The following is a 19,920-nucleotide window of genomic DNA, read 5'->3' on the forward strand; positions in this document are numbered from 1 at the left end:
TAATTAATTATCATGTTTAGTGCACAATTTTCTCACATATTTGTTTGAGATACTTGATCCTCCGAAAGAACAATAATACATGAACATCTTTAAATTAAACTATTCTAAGTGTTCCAATTTTATACAATTGTTATAAGGAAGGACCAATTGTCCCATGAGGCACTCATATTGAGAGGTTTTGCATATTGGGTAAGCTTTAATTCCTTTAGCTAAGAGAAACATACATTTGAATCATCACCTTTCATGCGTTACGATCATCAGTACCCCATATGAATCAATTTAATGATGATCAGTGAATGGTCATTCTCTTCGTGTAGTTGATAGATTTGGAGGATTCATGGAACAATTAGACAACACTGTTGGTCAATAAATTATCAACTGACAACAGGAAGCAGTTGTGAGTTGTGTCTCACTCTACTCAAAATAATTCAAGCTTCTTTAATCTTAATTACAATGTAAGATGTAAGTTTTGGCTCTCTATCATCATTCGTTATCATGTGGGTATGTCACACTCTCTTCCCTACTCATTAAGGAGCATCCAAGTTCTCATCTTTGCCCAATGTGCCTACATGTGTACTCCGCTTTTGATAGCATTGTCAAGTTCTTAGAAATATTTAATTAGTTAAGTTTCCATTTAGTTTAAAATTGATTTTGAGTCGTTAAATATGATTCAGATGCTTATATAAATTAATATAAATCACACTATTTTATTTGAAATAGAAGTGATAAATAAACTTTCTTTCAGTGATCTCTACCTTGAAGGAATTAGTGATCACTATATTTCAAAAGAAATAACATTTACGTTGTTAGCAGAAAGTACCCTTAACATACACATACCCCAAAAAAAATATTTCTAGAATAAAGATAACATATTACACCAAACATCATGAGTAATATAGCACCTAAAAATAGTTTTTTCCAGAAACAAATTCTCATTCAAAGAAGTGTAAATTACCAAATTATACATAGAGGGTGAAGAAAAATGAGGTGATTGAATGGTTAGGATAGTTGAGAAAATGGTGGCCCATGAGTTCAAATCAAAGTGGTCTTATTCAAAGAGGTCCACGAACAGGTAGACTGGGCTCTAGCACATTGTAACAGTTCACATATCCTTATTATGGCATCTGACATATCTACCTACTAGTCCCTTTCAACTATACAAGCTTCAGAAAGTTGGAATTAAGACCCTCTCAAAATGACAATTGTGCTTGAAAGATCACAGCTATTAGTGTGAGGGAAGCATAGCAAGTGCTTCTATGGGCCTACTTGCCTCTTTCAACCACTGCACCGTTTAGTGAAACCAAATGCCACAAGTCTAGAGAAAGGTTCTGAATCAACAAAGGAAGCACTCAATTAATTAATATTCGTAAGCCAGCATGTGTTTAGTGTCACAATACAAATGTAATGTCACTTCCACAACTGGCAGTTTTGTTCCTGTGCTCCCAATCAATGATCCAGTGGTTGCTTATTAAAAGGTGCCACCATCACTGTTCTTCCTTAACCAGCTCTCCCCCATTACACAACACCCTTGTAAATTACCAACCAATAATTATTTGATACAACACAGTAAGAGAATATACAAAGTAATTAATCATTTTTTGCTCTTGCTAATTAACCAGTGTCTTAAGAGCACTGGTTAAAGAATCAATTAAAAATTATAGTAGAGTATATTAGTAGATGTCTTTTAGGGGGCAAATGCAGAGTGGTAAGTATTTATTGAGAAGTTAACATTCAAATTGTGATAAAATATATTTGTATATATAATACATTATTAAGCTATATAAAAAATTTTAACCAACTGTTATACACCCTGTCTTTAAAAAAATTAAATCCAAAAATTGAACTTCCTTTTTTTTTAAGGGAGATAAATATATAAGTTCTTTGTAAATATTTTTTTCAATGACTTTCTATCCCTGAAAATGGAATATCATCTCCTCCCCTAAAAATTAATCACCAAAAGAAAATCGATGAATTGATAATGGATGTCTTTTGGGGATCAAAATGTTAGCTAAGTCTCAATGCATTTCTAATTGTACTTTGTAAATTATAATATTATATTGGGCATATATAGGCGTACGTGCAACGCTTCCATGTTTGAGTAACCCAAACATAAAAGTGCTGCAAAAGAATAAGGTAACTGTTCCTCAACAGACAACAGCCCATGAGGGAGAAAATGATGGTCTATTATTATTCAGTACAATAACCCTATTTTCAAAAGCTAAACTAAGCCATTTTTGTGAGCAAAAATAAAGGTTAAAAAGCTCAATTTATTATTCAATTTCATGTGTTCTTTTTAGAGTTTTTTAAAAAAAATCTAGAAACAAGTATTTTTACAGGAAGTGACCCTATTTGAACAAAAAAGTATTTATAGTATAATAAGACCAATTGGCTCTCTTAATAAAAAAAGCATACACAAAAGTTGAAAAAGCTAACAAAACTCAATTTATTATTCAATTTTATTAGTATTTTTTAGAGCTTTTTTTAATCTAGAAACAAGTTTTTTTTTGTTAGATATAGGAAGTAACCCTATTGAACAAAAAATATTTACAGTATAATAAGACTAATTAAGTCTCTTAATAATAAAAAAATCATACACAAAAATTGAACCTAAAATTTCTTAAAGAGAATTAAATACACATTATTTAAATCAATCACTCATTAGTTATTACTTGAAAGTTTGAAAACTCTAGCTTGTGGCTCAATGAAAAATGATCTGAAATTGTCTATGGCAAGAATTCTGAACACATTTAACAGAAGTCTTTTTTTTTTTTTTTTCCTTTTCAACTAACTAGCAATGAAAATTAGATGGAACAAGCAAAAAATATATTTTTTTCAAACTTATTTAAAAAATGGAAAAAAGAAAAGAAAAGGGTAGAAAGGAATAGAAGAAAAATCCAGCCCAAATCCTTATGATTGCAATTATATATGAAGAACGGCCCAAAATAATGAAATAACATCTTAACATCCAGTTTTCCACTAACACCGCGATGGTTTACTCAACTGTTTATTATCATAATTTCATTTTTAATTAATGCAGATAGATTAGAAAAATATCTTCTCTTTTTTAAATTAGAGTTTTAAATCTTAAATTTAAATATTTTTAAAATTGACTTAAATAATCATAATTTTAGATATTATCATCTTTCTTAATAATATATTGTGTGACTTCTTTGTCTTGAGACTTCAATTTTTAATTTAAGTTAAATTTCATATTTTTTTATAATTTATTTTTAAATTTTAATAATTTTATCTATTTAACTTAAGTTTCTTAATATAAAAAACATATATTATTAACAGAGAAAATATGTAAATTTATTAGTTTTTCATATTTTGTTACGTAGGATGGTTTGTTTTTAACATGATTTTTTGATTTGGTCTTACTTAATATAATAAAATATTTATAATAATAATAATAATAATAATATTTATTTTAAAATTTAAAAATATTATTGAATTTTAAAAAATAATGTGATATATTTTCATTTTTATTAAAATATTATTTGAATTTAATAATATATGAATAGTGTAAAAAACTGACAAATAATAAATTCTAAATGCATATATTACATATATAAATGCATTATAAATTATTAAAATTTACAATAAAAATAATATTTATATAAATTATTTATATATAATCTGTCATGAAAAATTGTTATACAATTATCTATGGAAAAGAATATTTCTATTTCCGTTCTTGTTTTAAAATACTAGTATTTACATTATTATTATTATTATTATTATTATTATTATTATTATTATTATTAACTTAACCAAATTATGAATTTAAGAATTATTTATAATTACATGTTTAAAATATAATAAAATTATAAACAAGTAAATGATAAAATTTAAATTTAAATTAAAGATTCAAAATTTAAAAACATAAATTAAAGTTTATTAAAAGTCTTACGTTCATGCAGTTAAATTTAAACGAGCACTGTTAATTTTATTTTTTTATTACTGGATTTAGTGTTATTTTTTATATATAATATTTAAAAATTATATATATCAAAATATGATTTTTTTTTAAAATCACAAAAATATAAAGCTTAAAAATTATCAACGAAAATTTTTAGTGTAAATTCAAAAGTTTTGAAATAAAAAATTAAAAAATGATGAATTTAAAAAAAATACTAATTGACGATTTTAAAATAATTAAAATTTTCATGCCTAGCGAAAAAAATTAAAAATAGTCAAAAATCATTATTGGTAATTTTAAAAAAAGTTAAAAGTCACTATTGACGATTTAAAAAAATATATGTTTATGCAATTTTGTTAAAAATTTCATATTTTAGTAATTTTGAAAAAAAATTATATTAAAAAAAACCCCTTATTTAACCTACTATGATATTTTAAATATCAAAATGCCTTATTCGCCTGATTATTTATAAATTTAATTTATCCGTGTGATTTATAAATTTTATTTAATAACAAATATTAGTGTTATAATTTTATAATATATATATATATATAATAATAATTTACTATTAGTAAGTGGTTATTTTAATTTAGTTTTGAATTCAAGACTAGTTAAATGTAATTATTTTAAATTTTTAAAAAGATAAACTTTTTATTTTTATTTAATGTTTAAAAAATTATATTGTGTTATGTATTTTTACATGTAAAGATTTTTAAAGTATATACCTTTCATTCAGCTGTAATTAATATAATCATCGTAAAAAAGTCAATTTAGCTTATTTCTATCAGTGAATTTACGTGTCATGTTACATGATTGAGGTATAATGTCTGCATGATCTATATATAGAACATTGATATTTAACATTTGACTTGGTAAAATAAAGTTTCAACATTCTTTATTATCTTCTACTTTCTTTTCACAGTCTCCAACACTTCTTATGTCATTCAAATATAGTTTTCGTATATTTTCATTTGCATATTTACTTTTGTTTTTGCACTCTTTTTGATAAAACTTTTTTTTTTTAATTACACTCATAATATGATTAGATTTAACAATTATTATTTTCTACTTTACAAATAATTTAAAAAATATTACAAAAAGAACAAGACTTATATAAATATATTTTTTTTATTGATGATTGAGATTGCTTTAGAATCTAATTTTCTGTAATCAATATTTTATTCATATTAACACTGTCTTGTTATTGATTCTCCATTTTCGATTAATTTTAAAATAGACAAGTATTCATTTAAATAAGTTAATCTTTATCCTTTATTTCAACTAACACTTCTGTTAATCTTATCTTAAATTCTAATCTAATAACCCTCTTATAAATTTTTTTTTAATATAATAAAATATTTATCATCATTGTATCATTAAAATTATCTTTGACACTCTAAAATACAATTCTCATAAACAAATTGAAGGTAAATATTTTTCTTAAAACGTTTGAAGAAATATGAAGAAAAATTTCGGGGCCCCGAGGTGCATGAAGACCCGTTAGACCCGACCCGAATATGAGTCATATTTGGTTTTAGCTACTGGTGTAATTTATTTACGAAATATGGTAGAAGGAATAATAATTTGGGTCTGTGTTAGAAACCCTAAACAATCGCCACTGGTTAAGGAGTGCAAGCCTGTGTGACAGCACAGGTATTCATAATTTCGTATCATTCTCTTCTGTCTTTACCTTTTCTGTTTTTCACTTCATTTCATTTAATCTTGTTCTGTTTAATCTTATAATAATAATAATAACAATAATAATAACAACAATTCAGAATTTGAGTTTTTCAGACCTGATTTTGCCTCTGCCTCGTAGTCAGGGTACCGCTAGCACCTTAATTACGCATAGATTTTAATGTGTGGCTTTTCTGTACGATTCTAATGACCCTCAATTACACATGTATTGTTAAGATGTCTCGCGTTGATTAGGATTATCATTAAAATGTCAATATAAGGTTCAGGCAATCCTCCTCCTACGAGTTGAGTTCTGGTCAATTTTTTACAGGGTAAATTACATCTGCATTTCTTGAGGTTTAATAAAATTTCACTTTGATACCTCTCTGTTTTTTACCCCTATACAAATTTCATCAAAGACTTCGGTTGGGTTGTTACTGAGATCAATGGCATGTGTGATCTATATAGTTGACTTGATTTAGATAAGACTTGCTTCTTGTTGTCGAATACAAACTCCAATTTATATAACAATATAACACTATATACCCTTCTTGATAATGCTAACCCTCCAGATTTTGTATGCAGTTATATGAATCAGGAGAGGTCAAAGTAATCTAGAAAAGGGGGGACAGGGGTATTTGGTGAAATTTCGTTTAACTTCAAGGGGCTGTGAATGATTGAATGTAATTTACCCTTTTAACATGTATCTGCATACTGACTCAATTGTTGCTTCTTTTCTGTGAGCCAAAAGTTTGTGTTTTGGTTAAGCCTTAAGTTGGTGATGGAATTGAGTTGTTGTATGAAGCAGGTTTAAGGGGGAGGAGAACTACCTATATATGTGCTGCAGGTTCTTAATTCTTGCAGGTTTTGTTTTTTACTTTATTTTTCTGATTTATTAAGAAATTTGAAAAGACTCAAGCAAATCCAATTAAGGAGTTTTGATTGAGTTGGACATGTATTGTTTTTGTAAACTCAAACCAGCTAGACCCAGGCCCATGCTGTTGTGCCATGTGGATTAACACAACACTCATAGTTGGGTTAAGAGCATCTTTAGCAGCGATATTCAATGGAGTGCTTAAGTGATTTATATAAGTGGACTTGCACATTGATAAGAAATTGATTACAGCAAATTAGCCTGTTCTGGGGGTACAATTGGCTAAGATACAGTTCCTTAAGTTTAAGCTGCTGCCTTTATGATATAGTTTTCGGCTTCCCATCATAAGTCATAAATTGTCTCATGGTTAGTACTGTTTTAGTTTTAAAGATTATTATGGCATTTGATCTTGGTAATTTAACCTGAAGCAATATTTCAAGCTCTAGGCAATCAGCAAGCCTCCATTTGTTTTGTATCATTACTTTATGTGTTTCCACTCAAACTTGGGCTACTGTTTGTTTTTCAAGTGTATAGGGTGCTGTTGTATTGCTTGCATTTGATTTGTGGAAGATTCTTATGATTTGGCTGAGATGACTGCATTCTGAACAATGATGTTGATGCTGTATTATTATGAAGCCTTGTTGTCATGGCAATTCAGTTTGTTGATTTGTACATCCAGGTCTAGGCTATCTGCTTGGTTGGACTTCGCTTTTGGATAGTGGATAGTTTCATTTCATGTCTGAATCAGACGCACAGCTTCCTACTGCCTTTGGTATGTTGTAAGTTGTAACTTCATGATAAGTGTTCACAGATTGTCTTGTTCATGATATACATTTATTCAAGTGGAGACAGATGATTGGACACATGCATACACATATTTGGACTTCCCCCTGCTTGACAGGCTTTTGAATCTTCTGTAGCCTTGTTTATATGGGTACCAATGGTCATTCAAGTTTGATTTTTCTTTCTTTCTTTTATGTGCATGTTCTGCTCTTCTTTTGTATCAGTAAAATTAATCTTAATGGTTTGGATTTGGGATTGAAAACTGTTCTACTCATTGAAAATTTTGATTTTCCCATGTCAAGCTCTGAATCAACTAATAATTTCTTCTGATAAATTAAACTCTATTTATCTTTACAAACATGGATAAAATTGCTGAAGAATAAATCTGCATTTTGCATATCTTTGTTTTTCAGATTAAATGTGGTTATACTAATTCTGATGTTTGCTTTCCTTTGTCTCTGTTGTAGTTGCTGATGTTCTATTGTGGAGGAGGTGGCATGTTTCCTTGGGTGTCATTGTTGTTGCTACAATTGCCTGGATCCTATTTGAGTGGACTGGTTTACCATTTTTAACAATTTGTTCAGATGTCTTGCTGATTTTGATCGTACTATTGTTTCTGAATGCAAACTTTGCTGCCCTAAGGAATAAGTATGACTAATAGCCCTAGTTGTGCTCGTTTTATGTTTTTCATCATTTTTAACATTAACAGTATCATTGGTATCTTTTTCTTTTCAAGCAGACAACCACCAACTCTACCTGAGCTAGTTGTGTCAGAGGAGATGGTTAATAATGTAGCAGCTTCATTTCGTGTGAAAATGAATAACGTGCTCCTTATGGCTCATGATATCACTATTGGCAAGGATTTTAGAGTTTTTTTCAAGGTTAGTTTTGGTTCAGGTCACACCCTTTTAGGAATTGTGGCTTGGGGATCAGAAGGGTGATCTAAATAATTAGTATTTCTTTTATAGATATATTTTTGTTGTAAAGAAAGTTAGGCTGAGTATGATATTGTCTAGAAGAATGTCCTAGTAAAATTTAACTAGGATGACATATAATTTGGGATGGGCTTATGAAAAAAACTTGTGCTATTAGTACCTTCATTGAACCTACTTCAAATGTATCTATTGTTTTCAACAATATCTGAGAGCATCTTCTGCTATGTCAGCAATTTTATGGTATTCTATTTAGGTTTTTATTTTACTATAGCAATGCAATCATTGTATTTAGAAATGGGATCGTAGTAATTCTCAATATTGTGTATATGACTTGATGGAAGATGAAGATATAATTCAGTGTCTGTTTTCTGTTGTCTTCTTGACAGGTGGTGGTTTGTCTGTGGCTCTTCTCTGTCATTGGCAGTGTCATCTCCTTCTTCACACTTGCATATATTGGTATGCGTGCTTCATAAGTCTATACATTAAGAGCAATTTATGATGGCTTTAACTGAGACCCTCCTTTCTCATTAATTTATAGTAAATTCTGTACCAGTTACTACATCATTTTTACGTGTTTCACTTTAACCTTTTGGCTTTCCTTTCACTGCCTTTGTCTATTGCTTGGTTTTTGGTGGGCAGTGTTAGCGGTTACTTATGTCCAGCACTATGCAACATAATGCTTCTCAAGTTTTCATTGCATTTTTCATGTTTTCCATTAATCAGATTGGATATTTTCATTGAAATCTCCATCTATTATGTTTTTATGCTGTGAAGGGTCATTTTGACAGCCTCTTTTTCTTGAACACTACATGCAAATCTTGCATGTCTCAACACAAATTGGGGATATAATCATATAAATATATAAACTTCTGACCCTTTGTAAATTTTTTTATTTACATTTCTTCCTCTTTGATGATGACAGGAACCCTCATGATGATTACTATCCCTGCGTTGTACAGCAAATATGGAGATAATGTAGATAAATGGTGTGGAGCTATACACCACCAATTTTCAAAACATTATAGAATCGTAGATGAAAATGTTTTCAACAGGCTGCCCCGTAATATATCAAAGGACAAAGAGTCTTGATTTTCATGGTCTTCCAATTCATGTTCCTTTTATGAAAACTAATTCCATTTTGTTGATGATTGCGTTGTTTAGAATCTTGTCACCACCTTGTCTCATATGTGAAGGGGGCACTTTTGTAGTTTAGATGTTGCTCAAGTCAACTGCATGGAAGCTATCTTCATATTCCGAATGACATAGTTTGAGGATGTTGAAGGTAGCATTTATAAATCATTTGCTAAAATATGTTGAAAAATGTATACCCCACCACCGATAACACCCTCAGGTGAACAAGTGTCCGAAGTAAATATTTGAATATATATTGTCATTATTGTTGATGAAGCTATTTGGGATGTTAGTGAACTCTATTGTTACTTGATATACTGGTTGATAGAAATTCTCTGTTGTCCTTGGCAGGGGGCACTAGTCTGGAATAAGTAGTTTGTTACAATGTATAATTTTCATTATTTTGATTTTACACGTGTTTTAAAAAGATTAAAACTAAAATTAGTTCAACTGAGTTAGAAATTAATTTATGTACTCCAAATATTTCATTTATAGTTTTGCTTTAGTGTACAATGTGTACATAGATACCATCAATCAAACAATTACCAGAAGATTTATCTAATAATCAATTTGGTACGTCCTTAAAAGTTGGGGGGTTAAATTCTCAATGGATAATGATTTTATATGTATTTCGGGTCAGATTGAGAAAAGGTCAAACTAAAAATTCAAATTTTTAATCTTTAATTGGGTTGAACGTACCATATAAGTGCCGCAACCAGCAACATACGAGATTTCATGCATGCATAGTGAGATATCCTAAAGCCACAAATGGCTCACTTCTTAATTAGGTTAGATATACCCTCTATGGTCTATTTAAACGGGGTGTTCACGAAACGAATTAGATTCGATGGCAAAATTATCTAATTCAATTAAAATATAACTTATATAACAGATTAAGTTGAGTTTGACATGTGACCTGAATCAACCTAACCTAATCATGAATGGGTTGGTTTGGGGTTAGGTCATTAAATTTATGCTTTAAAAAAATTATAAAATTAACTAATTATTAAATTAAAATTTAAAAAATCTATCAATGTTTATATAGAAATTATTGATTTATACTCAAATAATAAATTATTAAATAATACGTTTAAAAATATATATCAAAATAATAAAATATAAATATTATATAATTTAATTTTTTTATATATAGGATTGAGTTCATTGAGTTATAAAAAAAATTAGATCCAATACTTGACTCAATCTTGATCAGGTAAATAATGTTAAAACTCAATTATACATAATTATTAAATTAAAAATATATCAATATTTATATAAAAATATTAATTTATAAATAATAATTATTTATAAAAATCATATTTAAAATATATATATATATATATATATATATATGTATGTATATATATAATAATGACTTGAACATTGTATAATATGTAACTCAAAACTGATCTCAATTTTTTCAAAGGTTGAGAATAAATGACCAATGTGACTGCAGAGCTACTGTCACATGGTAAGAACGTTGCATTTGTAAGTTATTGAATCTTCAATCCTCATTACTCCATCTAAAGCCAAAAGGGGCAAGAGATATTGTGCACCCATGACATGAATCATATGCTTCTAATAAATTTGGTTCTCCCAAGTGGGAGGTTCTAATAGGGAAGCTCACATGCTAGAACATGGAGCCCCGTAATTGGTGTGAAAATATTTATTCACATACCCTTTGATTTAGTCCCTCTTTCCATATGCTTTACCTTACAAATTTAATAGAACGCACCAAAACACATTCAATGTGTGTGGTATAGTAAAAATAACTAGGTTCACTTGCCTATGTCAAAATAGTAAAATATGCATGAACCATGATAACATAAACCTCTCCTTATTTGAATTTGCTACTATGATTGAAGGATGCAAATAGGGCATTACCAAAAGTGCTAGTTACCACCATTATTTCTTATTATGAGTGGTTGCATGTACGGTTGCAACTTGCACACGCCCTTACTAATTACTATCACTGTGAATCAGGTGATCCCCTAATTCATATGTTGGAACTCAGCATCAATTTAAAGGTGAAGCCCATTGTGTGATCTCCATCAATGTTACTGACCCATGGTTTGTTGGAAGACAATATAATGGTTATTATAAATGCATGACTCACATTTTTCTTTGATAAGTAAAAGATGGAGTCACATTAGCCATCACTTGCCTCATCTTCTTTAGTCAACTATAGAATTGTGAAATATTCTAATGAATTTTTTTTTTCTCTTTGGATCTCCTGTTACATAAAAGGTTTTCTATTTGGAAGTCTTTATAAATATTTATGAAAATAGTTTATGATTTTTATAATTTTTTAACTTGTATCATCAAAATAAGTTATTTTTAGCTTATTTTAATATGTTTTGTGGTTAAATTAAGATTTTATTTAAAAAGAAATTACTAAACAAACACTTAATTAAATTATGTATCCAAATGCACTCTTGTTCAAATTCAAAATTAAAATGATTCATTTTTATTTTATTCCTTTCTAGCAAGATATATAGGTAGGTATATTAGAGAAATGATTTTTTACTGTTTTTGTACAAGAGTTTGTGAAAAAAAAAAAAAGGACAAAAATATGTAATAATATGATTCAAGGGATGGAAAAAATAAAGAAAAAAAGTACTTTAAAATAGTGTTACACAAATAATTCAACTAGGTATAATAATGCTTTTCAAAAACTTTTTCTAAAATTAACTACTATAATTATGTTATAATTATGAAAGTTTTTATTTAAAAAATATTAACCTTAGCTTAAAGTTAAAGATAAGCAACTAATAATGAAAATAATAATTTATTAAAAATATTTATTATATTTTTATAATTTTAATATAAAAAATATATATTTTTATAATGTGAAAACTTAAAATTAGTCTATTACAAATTTCTTTTATTAATTGCACCACATTATCAATCTTATTAACATCTTTTATTAATTGCACCACATTATCAATCTTATTGTTAATGTTGTTTCATCACTGATCTAAATAATTGTAATTATTCTTATTCATTTTTATAAAGTAAAATTTAAATTGTCTTTTATTTTTTTATATATATAAAAATTTAAGTTTTATTAATAATATCTTTAAGTCACTAGTTAAAGAATTAAATATAAATTAAATTATGAAAAGAAGTTTATTATTAATAATAAATTTTTAAAAAATTTATTGTTATTTATTTATTAACTAAAGTACTGGTTAGCATTGTCTTAAAAGTTTTAACAATGAATTTGAAAGAGGCATGTCCATCTCTAACATTGAGTAAATCTGAAGAAAAACTTTTAAAAGTTAACATTTTATCTATATTTCTTACTTTTTTTTTATACACAAAATATTAGGCTAGTAGGTTTCGTGAGTCAGTCATGTCTTAGTTTTCTAATTATTTAAGTAATTTAGTCTTTTTTTTATTGATTATCAATAATTAATCATTAATTATATTATTTTAACATGATTAAAGAATTGTTCATTTTGAATTTAAGCCGAAAGAGTGTAAGTATCTTTCTACTTAAGATTAAGTTGAATGAGTATTCAATTTTCTTTTTCTACAATGATGATCGAAGTGTCTATAAATCACTTTTTTCAAAATTGCTTTAAAATTATAGAAAACATTAACATTAAAGGGAATGGATTCAAGACAAACACAAAGTAGTCATCCATTGAGGACACATGTGCTTATAAAAAGGATTTGAGATGAGCTTAATTTAATTCTTTGAAATTCAATATGATATAGGATCAACTCAATTTTATTTTGTAGACATAATATATAAATTTCAATATTATATATAATCAAACTATAGAATTAAATAAATATAAATTTTAAATTGAGATATATTTAATAATATACATTTTTTAAGAAATGTTTTTAATTTAGACATAATATGATAATATTAAAATATTATCTAAATTAAGGAATAATATTATTAATACATGAATTAAAAAAAGTATGAAACATTATGGTAAGTTTCAGAGTGTATATATTTCATTTAAAAATTTTTTTGTCATTTTTTATGTAATTTTTATTTAAAATATTATATTTTATATGAATAAAAGTATTTTTAAAATTATTTATTTTCATTAAATTACATGATTTCTTTATATTTAATATTTAAATAATTATTTATTCTTTAAAATACTTTTAAAATTTAAATTTGTATATACCACGTTAATAAAAAAAATATATCTTAATTTTAATAATTTATTTTTTAATTTCATGTTTTATCTTGTTATCTTATAATTTTTAATATAATAAAATATTTATTATTATTAATAAAAAGTTTTACTACTACATCGACTAACGTGCTTTGCTCAGTTCTGCCACATCTCATTTATTATTCCTTTATTTCGCCAAATCCAAATCCTTCTATGCACCGTTACGTTTTGTTTTGTTTTGTTTTTATTGTTTTTTAATAATTTAATATCTCTAAATAAATAATATTATTTGTATACTTTTTTTTAGTCAATACAAATAACTTAGATTAAATATACGTGATTTGATTTAAATAAAAAAACACTTAGATTTAAAAAATTCTCTAGCAAATTTTGAAAAGAATATTTATCTAAATAAGTTAAATTAACTAGAGTTCTAAAATATGTGATTCATTAACATGATTAGAATTGAAGAATTTTATATGAAAATATATAAAAATGATAATTTTCATTAGCATAATTGTTTTATTTAAAACTATCTCAAAATATTATAGCAAATTAAATGTTAAATATATCAATATTCAAGTGGTGAAAATGGAAATGTTCCTCACCCCAATAAATGTGACTTGTCATTCAAGTCTCCTTAATGTTCCAACTTTTCTATAAAAAGGAAAATATAGTAATCACCATTTTCCAAGTGTTTAATAATAATAACATTGAGTAACAATATAAGAAGGCATGGCAGATAGAACCATCAATACTATTTACCCATCTACACCATTTATTATTCAACCATAAAACTACCAAGGTATGTAACCTCCCTTTTATTTGTTCTCCACTTGATATTTTTTAAATTTTTAAAATGATCATTTTAGTACAAGATTTATTTTTAAAAAATATTTTTTCTAATAATTTATAATCTATATTTTTATATCTTGAATATAATAAGGATTTTACAAAAAAAAAAATTATACACTTAAAATGAAATGTAAAAGTTAAAAATTAATTTTTTTTTAATAGCATTAGTTTGTCACTATTTGTAAGAGGAGTATTAAAAATATGGGTTAAAAGTGTTAAATTTAAAATATGTTTTACCAATATTTAATTTTTGTATAAATTTTAAATAATAACAAAAAATATATTTTAAATTGCAAAAAGTAAGCAAATAACTTGAAATTGAGAAAGAGGCGAACTAAATCCGTATTGTGGACCGTACGATTACATCTTGAAGTGCATTGCAATTTGCATCACCAACTTAAAATAAAAGTAATAAATTCTGACACAATCGTGTCACATGGATGATCTCGATATCACACGAAGCAATCTATAAGTGCTCACACTAAATAATGTCAAAACTTGTTGCTAAATGTTCGAGGTGGGATTCCCTTTCACACCCATCAGTTTTTCTTCTATAAATGACCCCACACTCTCTTTATGACACCACTTTCTTCTCTTCGCCTCTCTAGTTCTTTTTGGTGCTTTAATTAACGCTACTATAGTAATTTTTGTCACATTCATAGCTGAGGGCTTTGTATCTTCTTTCAACAATGGCCGTGGCTAGGCTACTTGTGGTGTTCATCTTGTCCCTCATTGCCATTTCCATGCTTCAAACACTGGTTGGTCTTTTCAGTAGAAAAACACCCCCAAACACACACACTTCTAAAGTTCACATTTTTAAACTTGTTCTTAATTTGTGAGAATTTGAAAGGTTGTCACATTTTTTCGGCTTGATTTTGTAGGTTATGGCATCTCATGGGCATGGAGGCCACCACTACGATGACAAGGTAAAACCTAACCTCTCCTTAGTTCTTTCTTCCCTCTCTCTCTCTCTCTCTCCTTATGGGGGTGTTAGACCAAAGAATCAAAATGGGGTTTTGAAAACTTCGCTTTAAGGGTGAATGCCATGCATTTTGCTAATATTTGTTGCATATTTGTGTTCAACAGAAAAAATTTGGACCCGGAAGCCTCAAGAGCAACCGTGAGTGATTCATACCACTTTTGTTCTTTTTGTTGTTCTTTTCTTCTCCTTGTCATTTATGGTAAAACAACTTGGAGATACATCCAACTGAAAAAATGATACCAATGCAAAGAAACAAACAATATTTCACACACCAACACAAACAGCATATGCTGGGTTTTTCATCTTGGAAATCTTAACATCTATTAGAATTCATAAAATTACAAAGGATCGATCTTGCTGACTAATAATAGTTAAGGAATTAATAAATAGTTTTACAATATACTAAAAATTACAGCTGATGTATAACATTACAAAAGTTTCATAATTTTTAATTAATGTCTTAAGTGTGTTTTTAATAGGTGTTTAGCTGAAAAACGGTAGTCGATACAAATAACAAAACACGATCCAGTGTAAAATCACGAGGTGAGTGTTTTGCTCCATCTTTTACACATTTTCTTAAAAAATGTTTTAGTTTATAAAATAAGTATTAAATAAAATTGTTTATTATTTAATTCAATAATTTATAAGATTTATAAACACAATATAGAGTGATTTAAAGTTATTCCTTGAAATAATTTTTTAAAAAATAAATAAAAATCAATATGTATCTCCACAATCACAATCAATTTAACGATGAAGTATTATCAGCACGAATTACTATACATATTTAATGCTATGAGGAGCGATGAACCAAAAATTAATCATAAACTTTGCATTATTAACACTTTTCCTTAATGAAAATTGTTAAATAGAAAATGGACATAAACAATTTTATAAATTTCCATTAGTAAATATTTCTCTCGCATTATGACCATGGCCTTTCTACTTCAAGACTCCTTTCACTTTGACAGTGGTCAAAATTGGTATCGTAAAAGCTGCATATATTAATTAGAGTCTTTGACTTTTAACTTTCTTGAAATTTCTCTTATGGGGAATGTGATATGACCAGAATGCCCTTCACAATGCTCGAGGAGGTGCAGCAAGACCCAGTACCACAAGCCTTGCATGTTTTTCTGTCAGAAGTGTTGTAGGAAATGCTTGTGTGTTCCTCCGGGGTATTATGGGAACAAAGCTGTGTGCCCTTGCTACAACAATTGGAAGACCAAGAGAGGAGGTCCTAAGTGCCCTTAAGCTTCTTATTAATCAAATTAACATTGATATTATATACATTCTCATATAATATAATCTTCCTTGTTTCCTTCTATGTTTTAATTAACCAAATACTTACCCTTTTTCGTACCCATTAATATATGAGAAAGGTTAGCCTGGAGTTAGTGCGTGGGCTCCTCAGCATGCCACTCCTCTGCCCCTTTATTGCCTTTAAATGGTGTCTAATTAATACTATTGCTGTCATATATATATATAGAACTTCGCTATCATCTTTTTTTCTTTGTTGTATGAACAATGCAAAGGATGTTATTTTTGACACGTTGTTGACATGTTCCTTTTACATGCATGGCATTGTCATAACCACACCTTCACTTGTAATTGAAAATATTAACAAGTAAAAGGATTGACAAGTATAATAAAAAGTAATTTTTTTTATTTATTGACAAATGTATTTATAATAACCTTTCGATATCCGATTTTAAATGTAAACAAAGGAAGGTACTGTGTGTTAAATTAGTTTTTCGCTTACACACACTCCAATACATGTAATTGAAAAATTTGTCTCATTAGTATTTTTATATCATGGTTAATTGTAAAACCCATTCCAATTTTTTCACTCTCCAAATTTTGAAAAGCTACAAATGGGAGGCGGTTTTTTCATTTTTATTTTATTTGCAATGTTTCTTATAGAAACAAAAATGGTTGTAAAACGTAGACAAAGCTCTTTTCAATGTATTGATGTAAGAAATCGGCTAAACACAAGGGTTAAAAATTTAGTCTACCATATAAAAAACATTATACTAAGAAAAGCAAGGCTTTTTTATTTAAAATAAGCAAAAAAATTAGTAAAAATTCAAAAAAATTTAAATATATCATAAATGAGCTTAAGAGTAATGCTAGCAACATGTTCTTTGTAACATACTTCCTGCTAACAGTTAAAATTTATTAAAAATTCTAAAAATTGTGTTAGTCTTGTTTTTTTTATTCTTAAATTAATATTTATTTTTCATACTTTTTTTATTTTTAATAAATGTTAACCAATAATAAAGAATGTGTTATTAGCCTTTTCTCATATAAAGTTTGAGCTGAGTCACACCAAACTTGAGCAATTTGCATAGTAGCACACTTTGTGCTAACATTAAGTACAATCAACTCAACTACAAGTCACCAAGTCTAGTGTGTCTTATGCTTAGTACATAAGTTGTTAGAGATGTGACTTATAATTTAGCATAGGTGGTGGTGTATGATTGTTGAAAAGAATAATATAAGTCATTCTAATCTAGTGTGACTTATAATATAACTTAAATTGTCTAAACCTTATGCATTTTATTTGCATAGTTATATAATTATTCATTTAGTCCTTGTGGGTTCAATGATGAACAATCAATCTACATTATTGTTTGTCTAAATATAAATGTGTTTAACATATTTCAGCAATTAGACCGAGCAAATAATAGACAAATTAAGCAGATGTTGTATAGGTTGCTTATAACTAATCAAGTATACAAGTTATTCAATCTACAATATAACGATGTAAATATGATTTTTAATTTTTACTCAATTTCTAGAAATTCACATTATATAAATATTCATGCTATGTAAAAAAGTCAATTTAGTTATAGGGTTCTATTATTGTTGAATTGATTGTTGGAGCATCCTGCTCTTTAAATGATTGTAAACAACCAAGAGAAAAATGTTTTTGATGTTGTGGCAAGCCTAAGTTTTGCAGAGCTTCTACAACTTTTTTACGTTGACTTTATTAATAGTTTTGATTTGTCAAATTTTGTTAAGCACAAATAAGATGTTGACAAAGAGGAATTTTGTGGGCTTATACACAATGCGATGATGAAGGGCTGAGAGAGAACCATCACGTCACAATCTTAGTCAAACATAACTGTTATGTCATAATCTTTGTTTAAGTCATAATGTCAATGACAATCTAATTACTATTTAATATTGAATTTGGATGCAATGAATTTGAATAGTATTGATTGATTGTTATGCAAAGTTAACAAAGGTACTTGAAGTTTTTCTCTAGATGGACAAATAGAGCTCGAAGTGTGACAATTGTTTAGAGACAATGAAAACGTGTTACTCGCAATAAAGAATTACAATATTGAAAGATCAATTGAGTATTAAGTTTATGAGTTGGATCATCTATGCATCCATTAATAGATGGTCTGTCTACTCGCAACCGATTGCCACTTCTTCAAGTCTAATTATGTACTCCCAAAATGAGAAATAAAATGTGTATGTTTCTGTTCATCATTGCTCGACAAATACACTAATAAATGCCTTGTTGTCATAGCATTTGATCTATGATAAGTGCGAAAAGTGACCTATTTCAATATAAGGTTACAGCCGTAGATTAGGTAGTTTAATTGCTATTGATTTATGCTTGGTACGAACGCACATAGGCTAAATCAAATAAGCTAACTTAGATTAAACCATTAATCACTATTACATCACACTAAATAACTAATTATAAAAATATAAGGCAAAATAAATTTTTCTAAGTGTTTAGGAACATAAAATGTTACGAGGGATAGGTTCATAAACTTATGAAATACACATGAATGAATGAGAGTTCATGGACGCTCGACCTGTAAGGATGAACCATGTAAGCGTAATAAGTGCTTTATGGGAGACTGAGTTTACTTCCATCTCTCAACATGCCTCATTCTTTTAGGAGGTTATTTAATGTCGCAAGATATAGGCTACGCTGAAGAGCAATTGCTACCTTATTTTTAAGGCATGGAATGCCTCTACTAGAGTAAAGCGTGCCTAAAAGTCCTACAAGCCAAATACTGGCCATGAGTTCCTGTTTAGTAGAGAGTTCTTTCATTTTTGCCTAAACATCATTCCTTCACTCAAACGTGCCAAGGAGTGCTCATTTGAATATGCTCCTTTATGCTTTGTAATGAATCCATATTTTGTTAATATTTTACCTATCTTTTTTCATAGAATTTTAATGGAAAAATGAAGTTAGAAATTGTAAATACCATAAAAACCTCAATTATGCCAATTATTTTAGCTTTTTTGTTTTTGGTTCAATTTACATTAATTTTTATAATTATCTTTTGCAATTTTACTCACTAGAATAATTGTGCAAGAAGTTATGGACAAAATCTATGAGAGTTGATCTTGAGAAGAAATTGGGTGAAAGTAACTATTTCCAGTACTCAAAGTAATCATTATAGTAAACTATCCCCAAGAGTCAAGTGAAAATAACTACTTCCCATAGTGAAAGTAGTTACTATAGAGTCAGATATAAAAGACGAAGCTGCACGTTTTCACTATCACCGATGATAGTGAACACTAGAAAGAACATTTCCTGAAGAGAGGCTATACATAATCACTTTCACTACTCATAGTGATTACACACAAGC

At 27.9% G+C, this 19,920-nt stretch overlaps 2 protein-coding genes across 6 annotated transcripts; both read left to right on the forward strand.

The window, feature by feature from the left end:
* Positions 1-5,486: 5,486 nt before the first annotated feature.
* Positions 5,487-9,721, forward strand: LOC113867434 (reticulon-like protein B16). Of its 5 annotated transcripts, none has more exons than XM_027502760.1 (7): positions 5,504-5,575; positions 6,408-6,463; positions 7,153-7,245; positions 7,724-7,904; positions 7,996-8,137; positions 8,578-8,647; positions 9,114-9,615. In XM_027502760.1, exons 3-7 carry the CDS (start codon positions 7,209-7,211, stop codon positions 9,278-9,280), a joined length of 597 nt encoding a protein of 198 aa, XP_027358561.1. In that variant the 5' UTR covers positions 5,504-5,575; positions 6,408-6,463; positions 7,153-7,208; the 3' UTR covers positions 9,281-9,615. The 5 variants fall into 5 exon arrangements, with proteins under 5 accessions (XP_027358560.1, XP_027358558.1, XP_027358561.1 ...); XM_027502758.1 differs by lacking the exon at positions 6,408-6,463 and adding an exon at positions 5,746-5,880 and having other exon boundaries at positions 5,527-5,575; positions 7,132-7,245; positions 9,114-9,509; XM_027502759.1 differs by lacking the exon at positions 6,408-6,463 and having other exon boundaries at positions 5,487-5,575; positions 9,114-9,721.
* Positions 9,722-14,944: 5,223 nt separating this feature from the next.
* LOC113867923 (gibberellin-regulated protein 4-like) lies at positions 14,945-16,552 on the forward strand. The gene is made up of 4 exons (XM_027503433.1): positions 14,945-15,077; positions 15,201-15,245; positions 15,406-15,439; positions 16,371-16,552. The coding sequence occupies exons 1-4, from the start codon at positions 15,009-15,011 to the stop codon at positions 16,550-16,552; spliced, it is 330 nt and encodes a 109-aa protein (XP_027359234.1). The 5' UTR covers positions 14,945-15,008.
* Positions 16,553-19,920: the final 3,368 nt, after the last annotated feature.

The sequence above is a fragment of the Abrus precatorius genome, unplaced genomic scaffold (assembly GCF_003935025.1).
Source record: "Abrus precatorius isolate BTA unplaced genomic scaffold, Abrus_2018 Scaffold5, whole genome shotgun sequence".
Lineage (NCBI taxonomy): Eukaryota > Viridiplantae > Streptophyta > Magnoliopsida > Fabales > Fabaceae > Abrus > Abrus precatorius.

What these genes read in the sequence shown, in the direction of transcription:
- LOC113867434 (XM_027502759.1), top strand. Translation starts at nt 7,209, where the DNA reads ATGTCTGAATCAGACGCACAGCTTCCTACTGCCTTTG. An exon ending in TTTGCTGCCCTAAGGAATAA is followed by an intron (nt 7,905 to 7,995) that starts GTATGACTAATA and finishes CTTTTCAAGCAG; the next exon opens with ACAACCACCAACTCTACCTG. An exon ending in CTTCACACTTGCATATATTG is followed by an intron (nt 8,648 to 9,113) that starts GTATGCGTGCTT and finishes TGATGATGACAG; the next exon opens with GAACCCTCATGATGATTACT.
- LOC113867923 (XM_027503433.1), top strand. Translation starts at nt 15,009, where the DNA reads ATGGCCGTGGCTAGGCTACTTGTGGTGTTCATCTTGTCCCTCATTGCC. An exon ending in GCCACCACTACGATGACAAG is followed by an intron (nt 15,246 to 15,405) that starts GTAAAACCTAAC and finishes TGTGTTCAACAG; the next exon opens with AAAAAATTTGGACCCGGAAG. An exon ending in CGGAAGCCTCAAGAGCAACC is followed by an intron (nt 15,440 to 16,370) that starts GTGAGTGATTCA and finishes TGATATGACCAG; the next exon opens with AATGCCCTTCACAATGCTCG.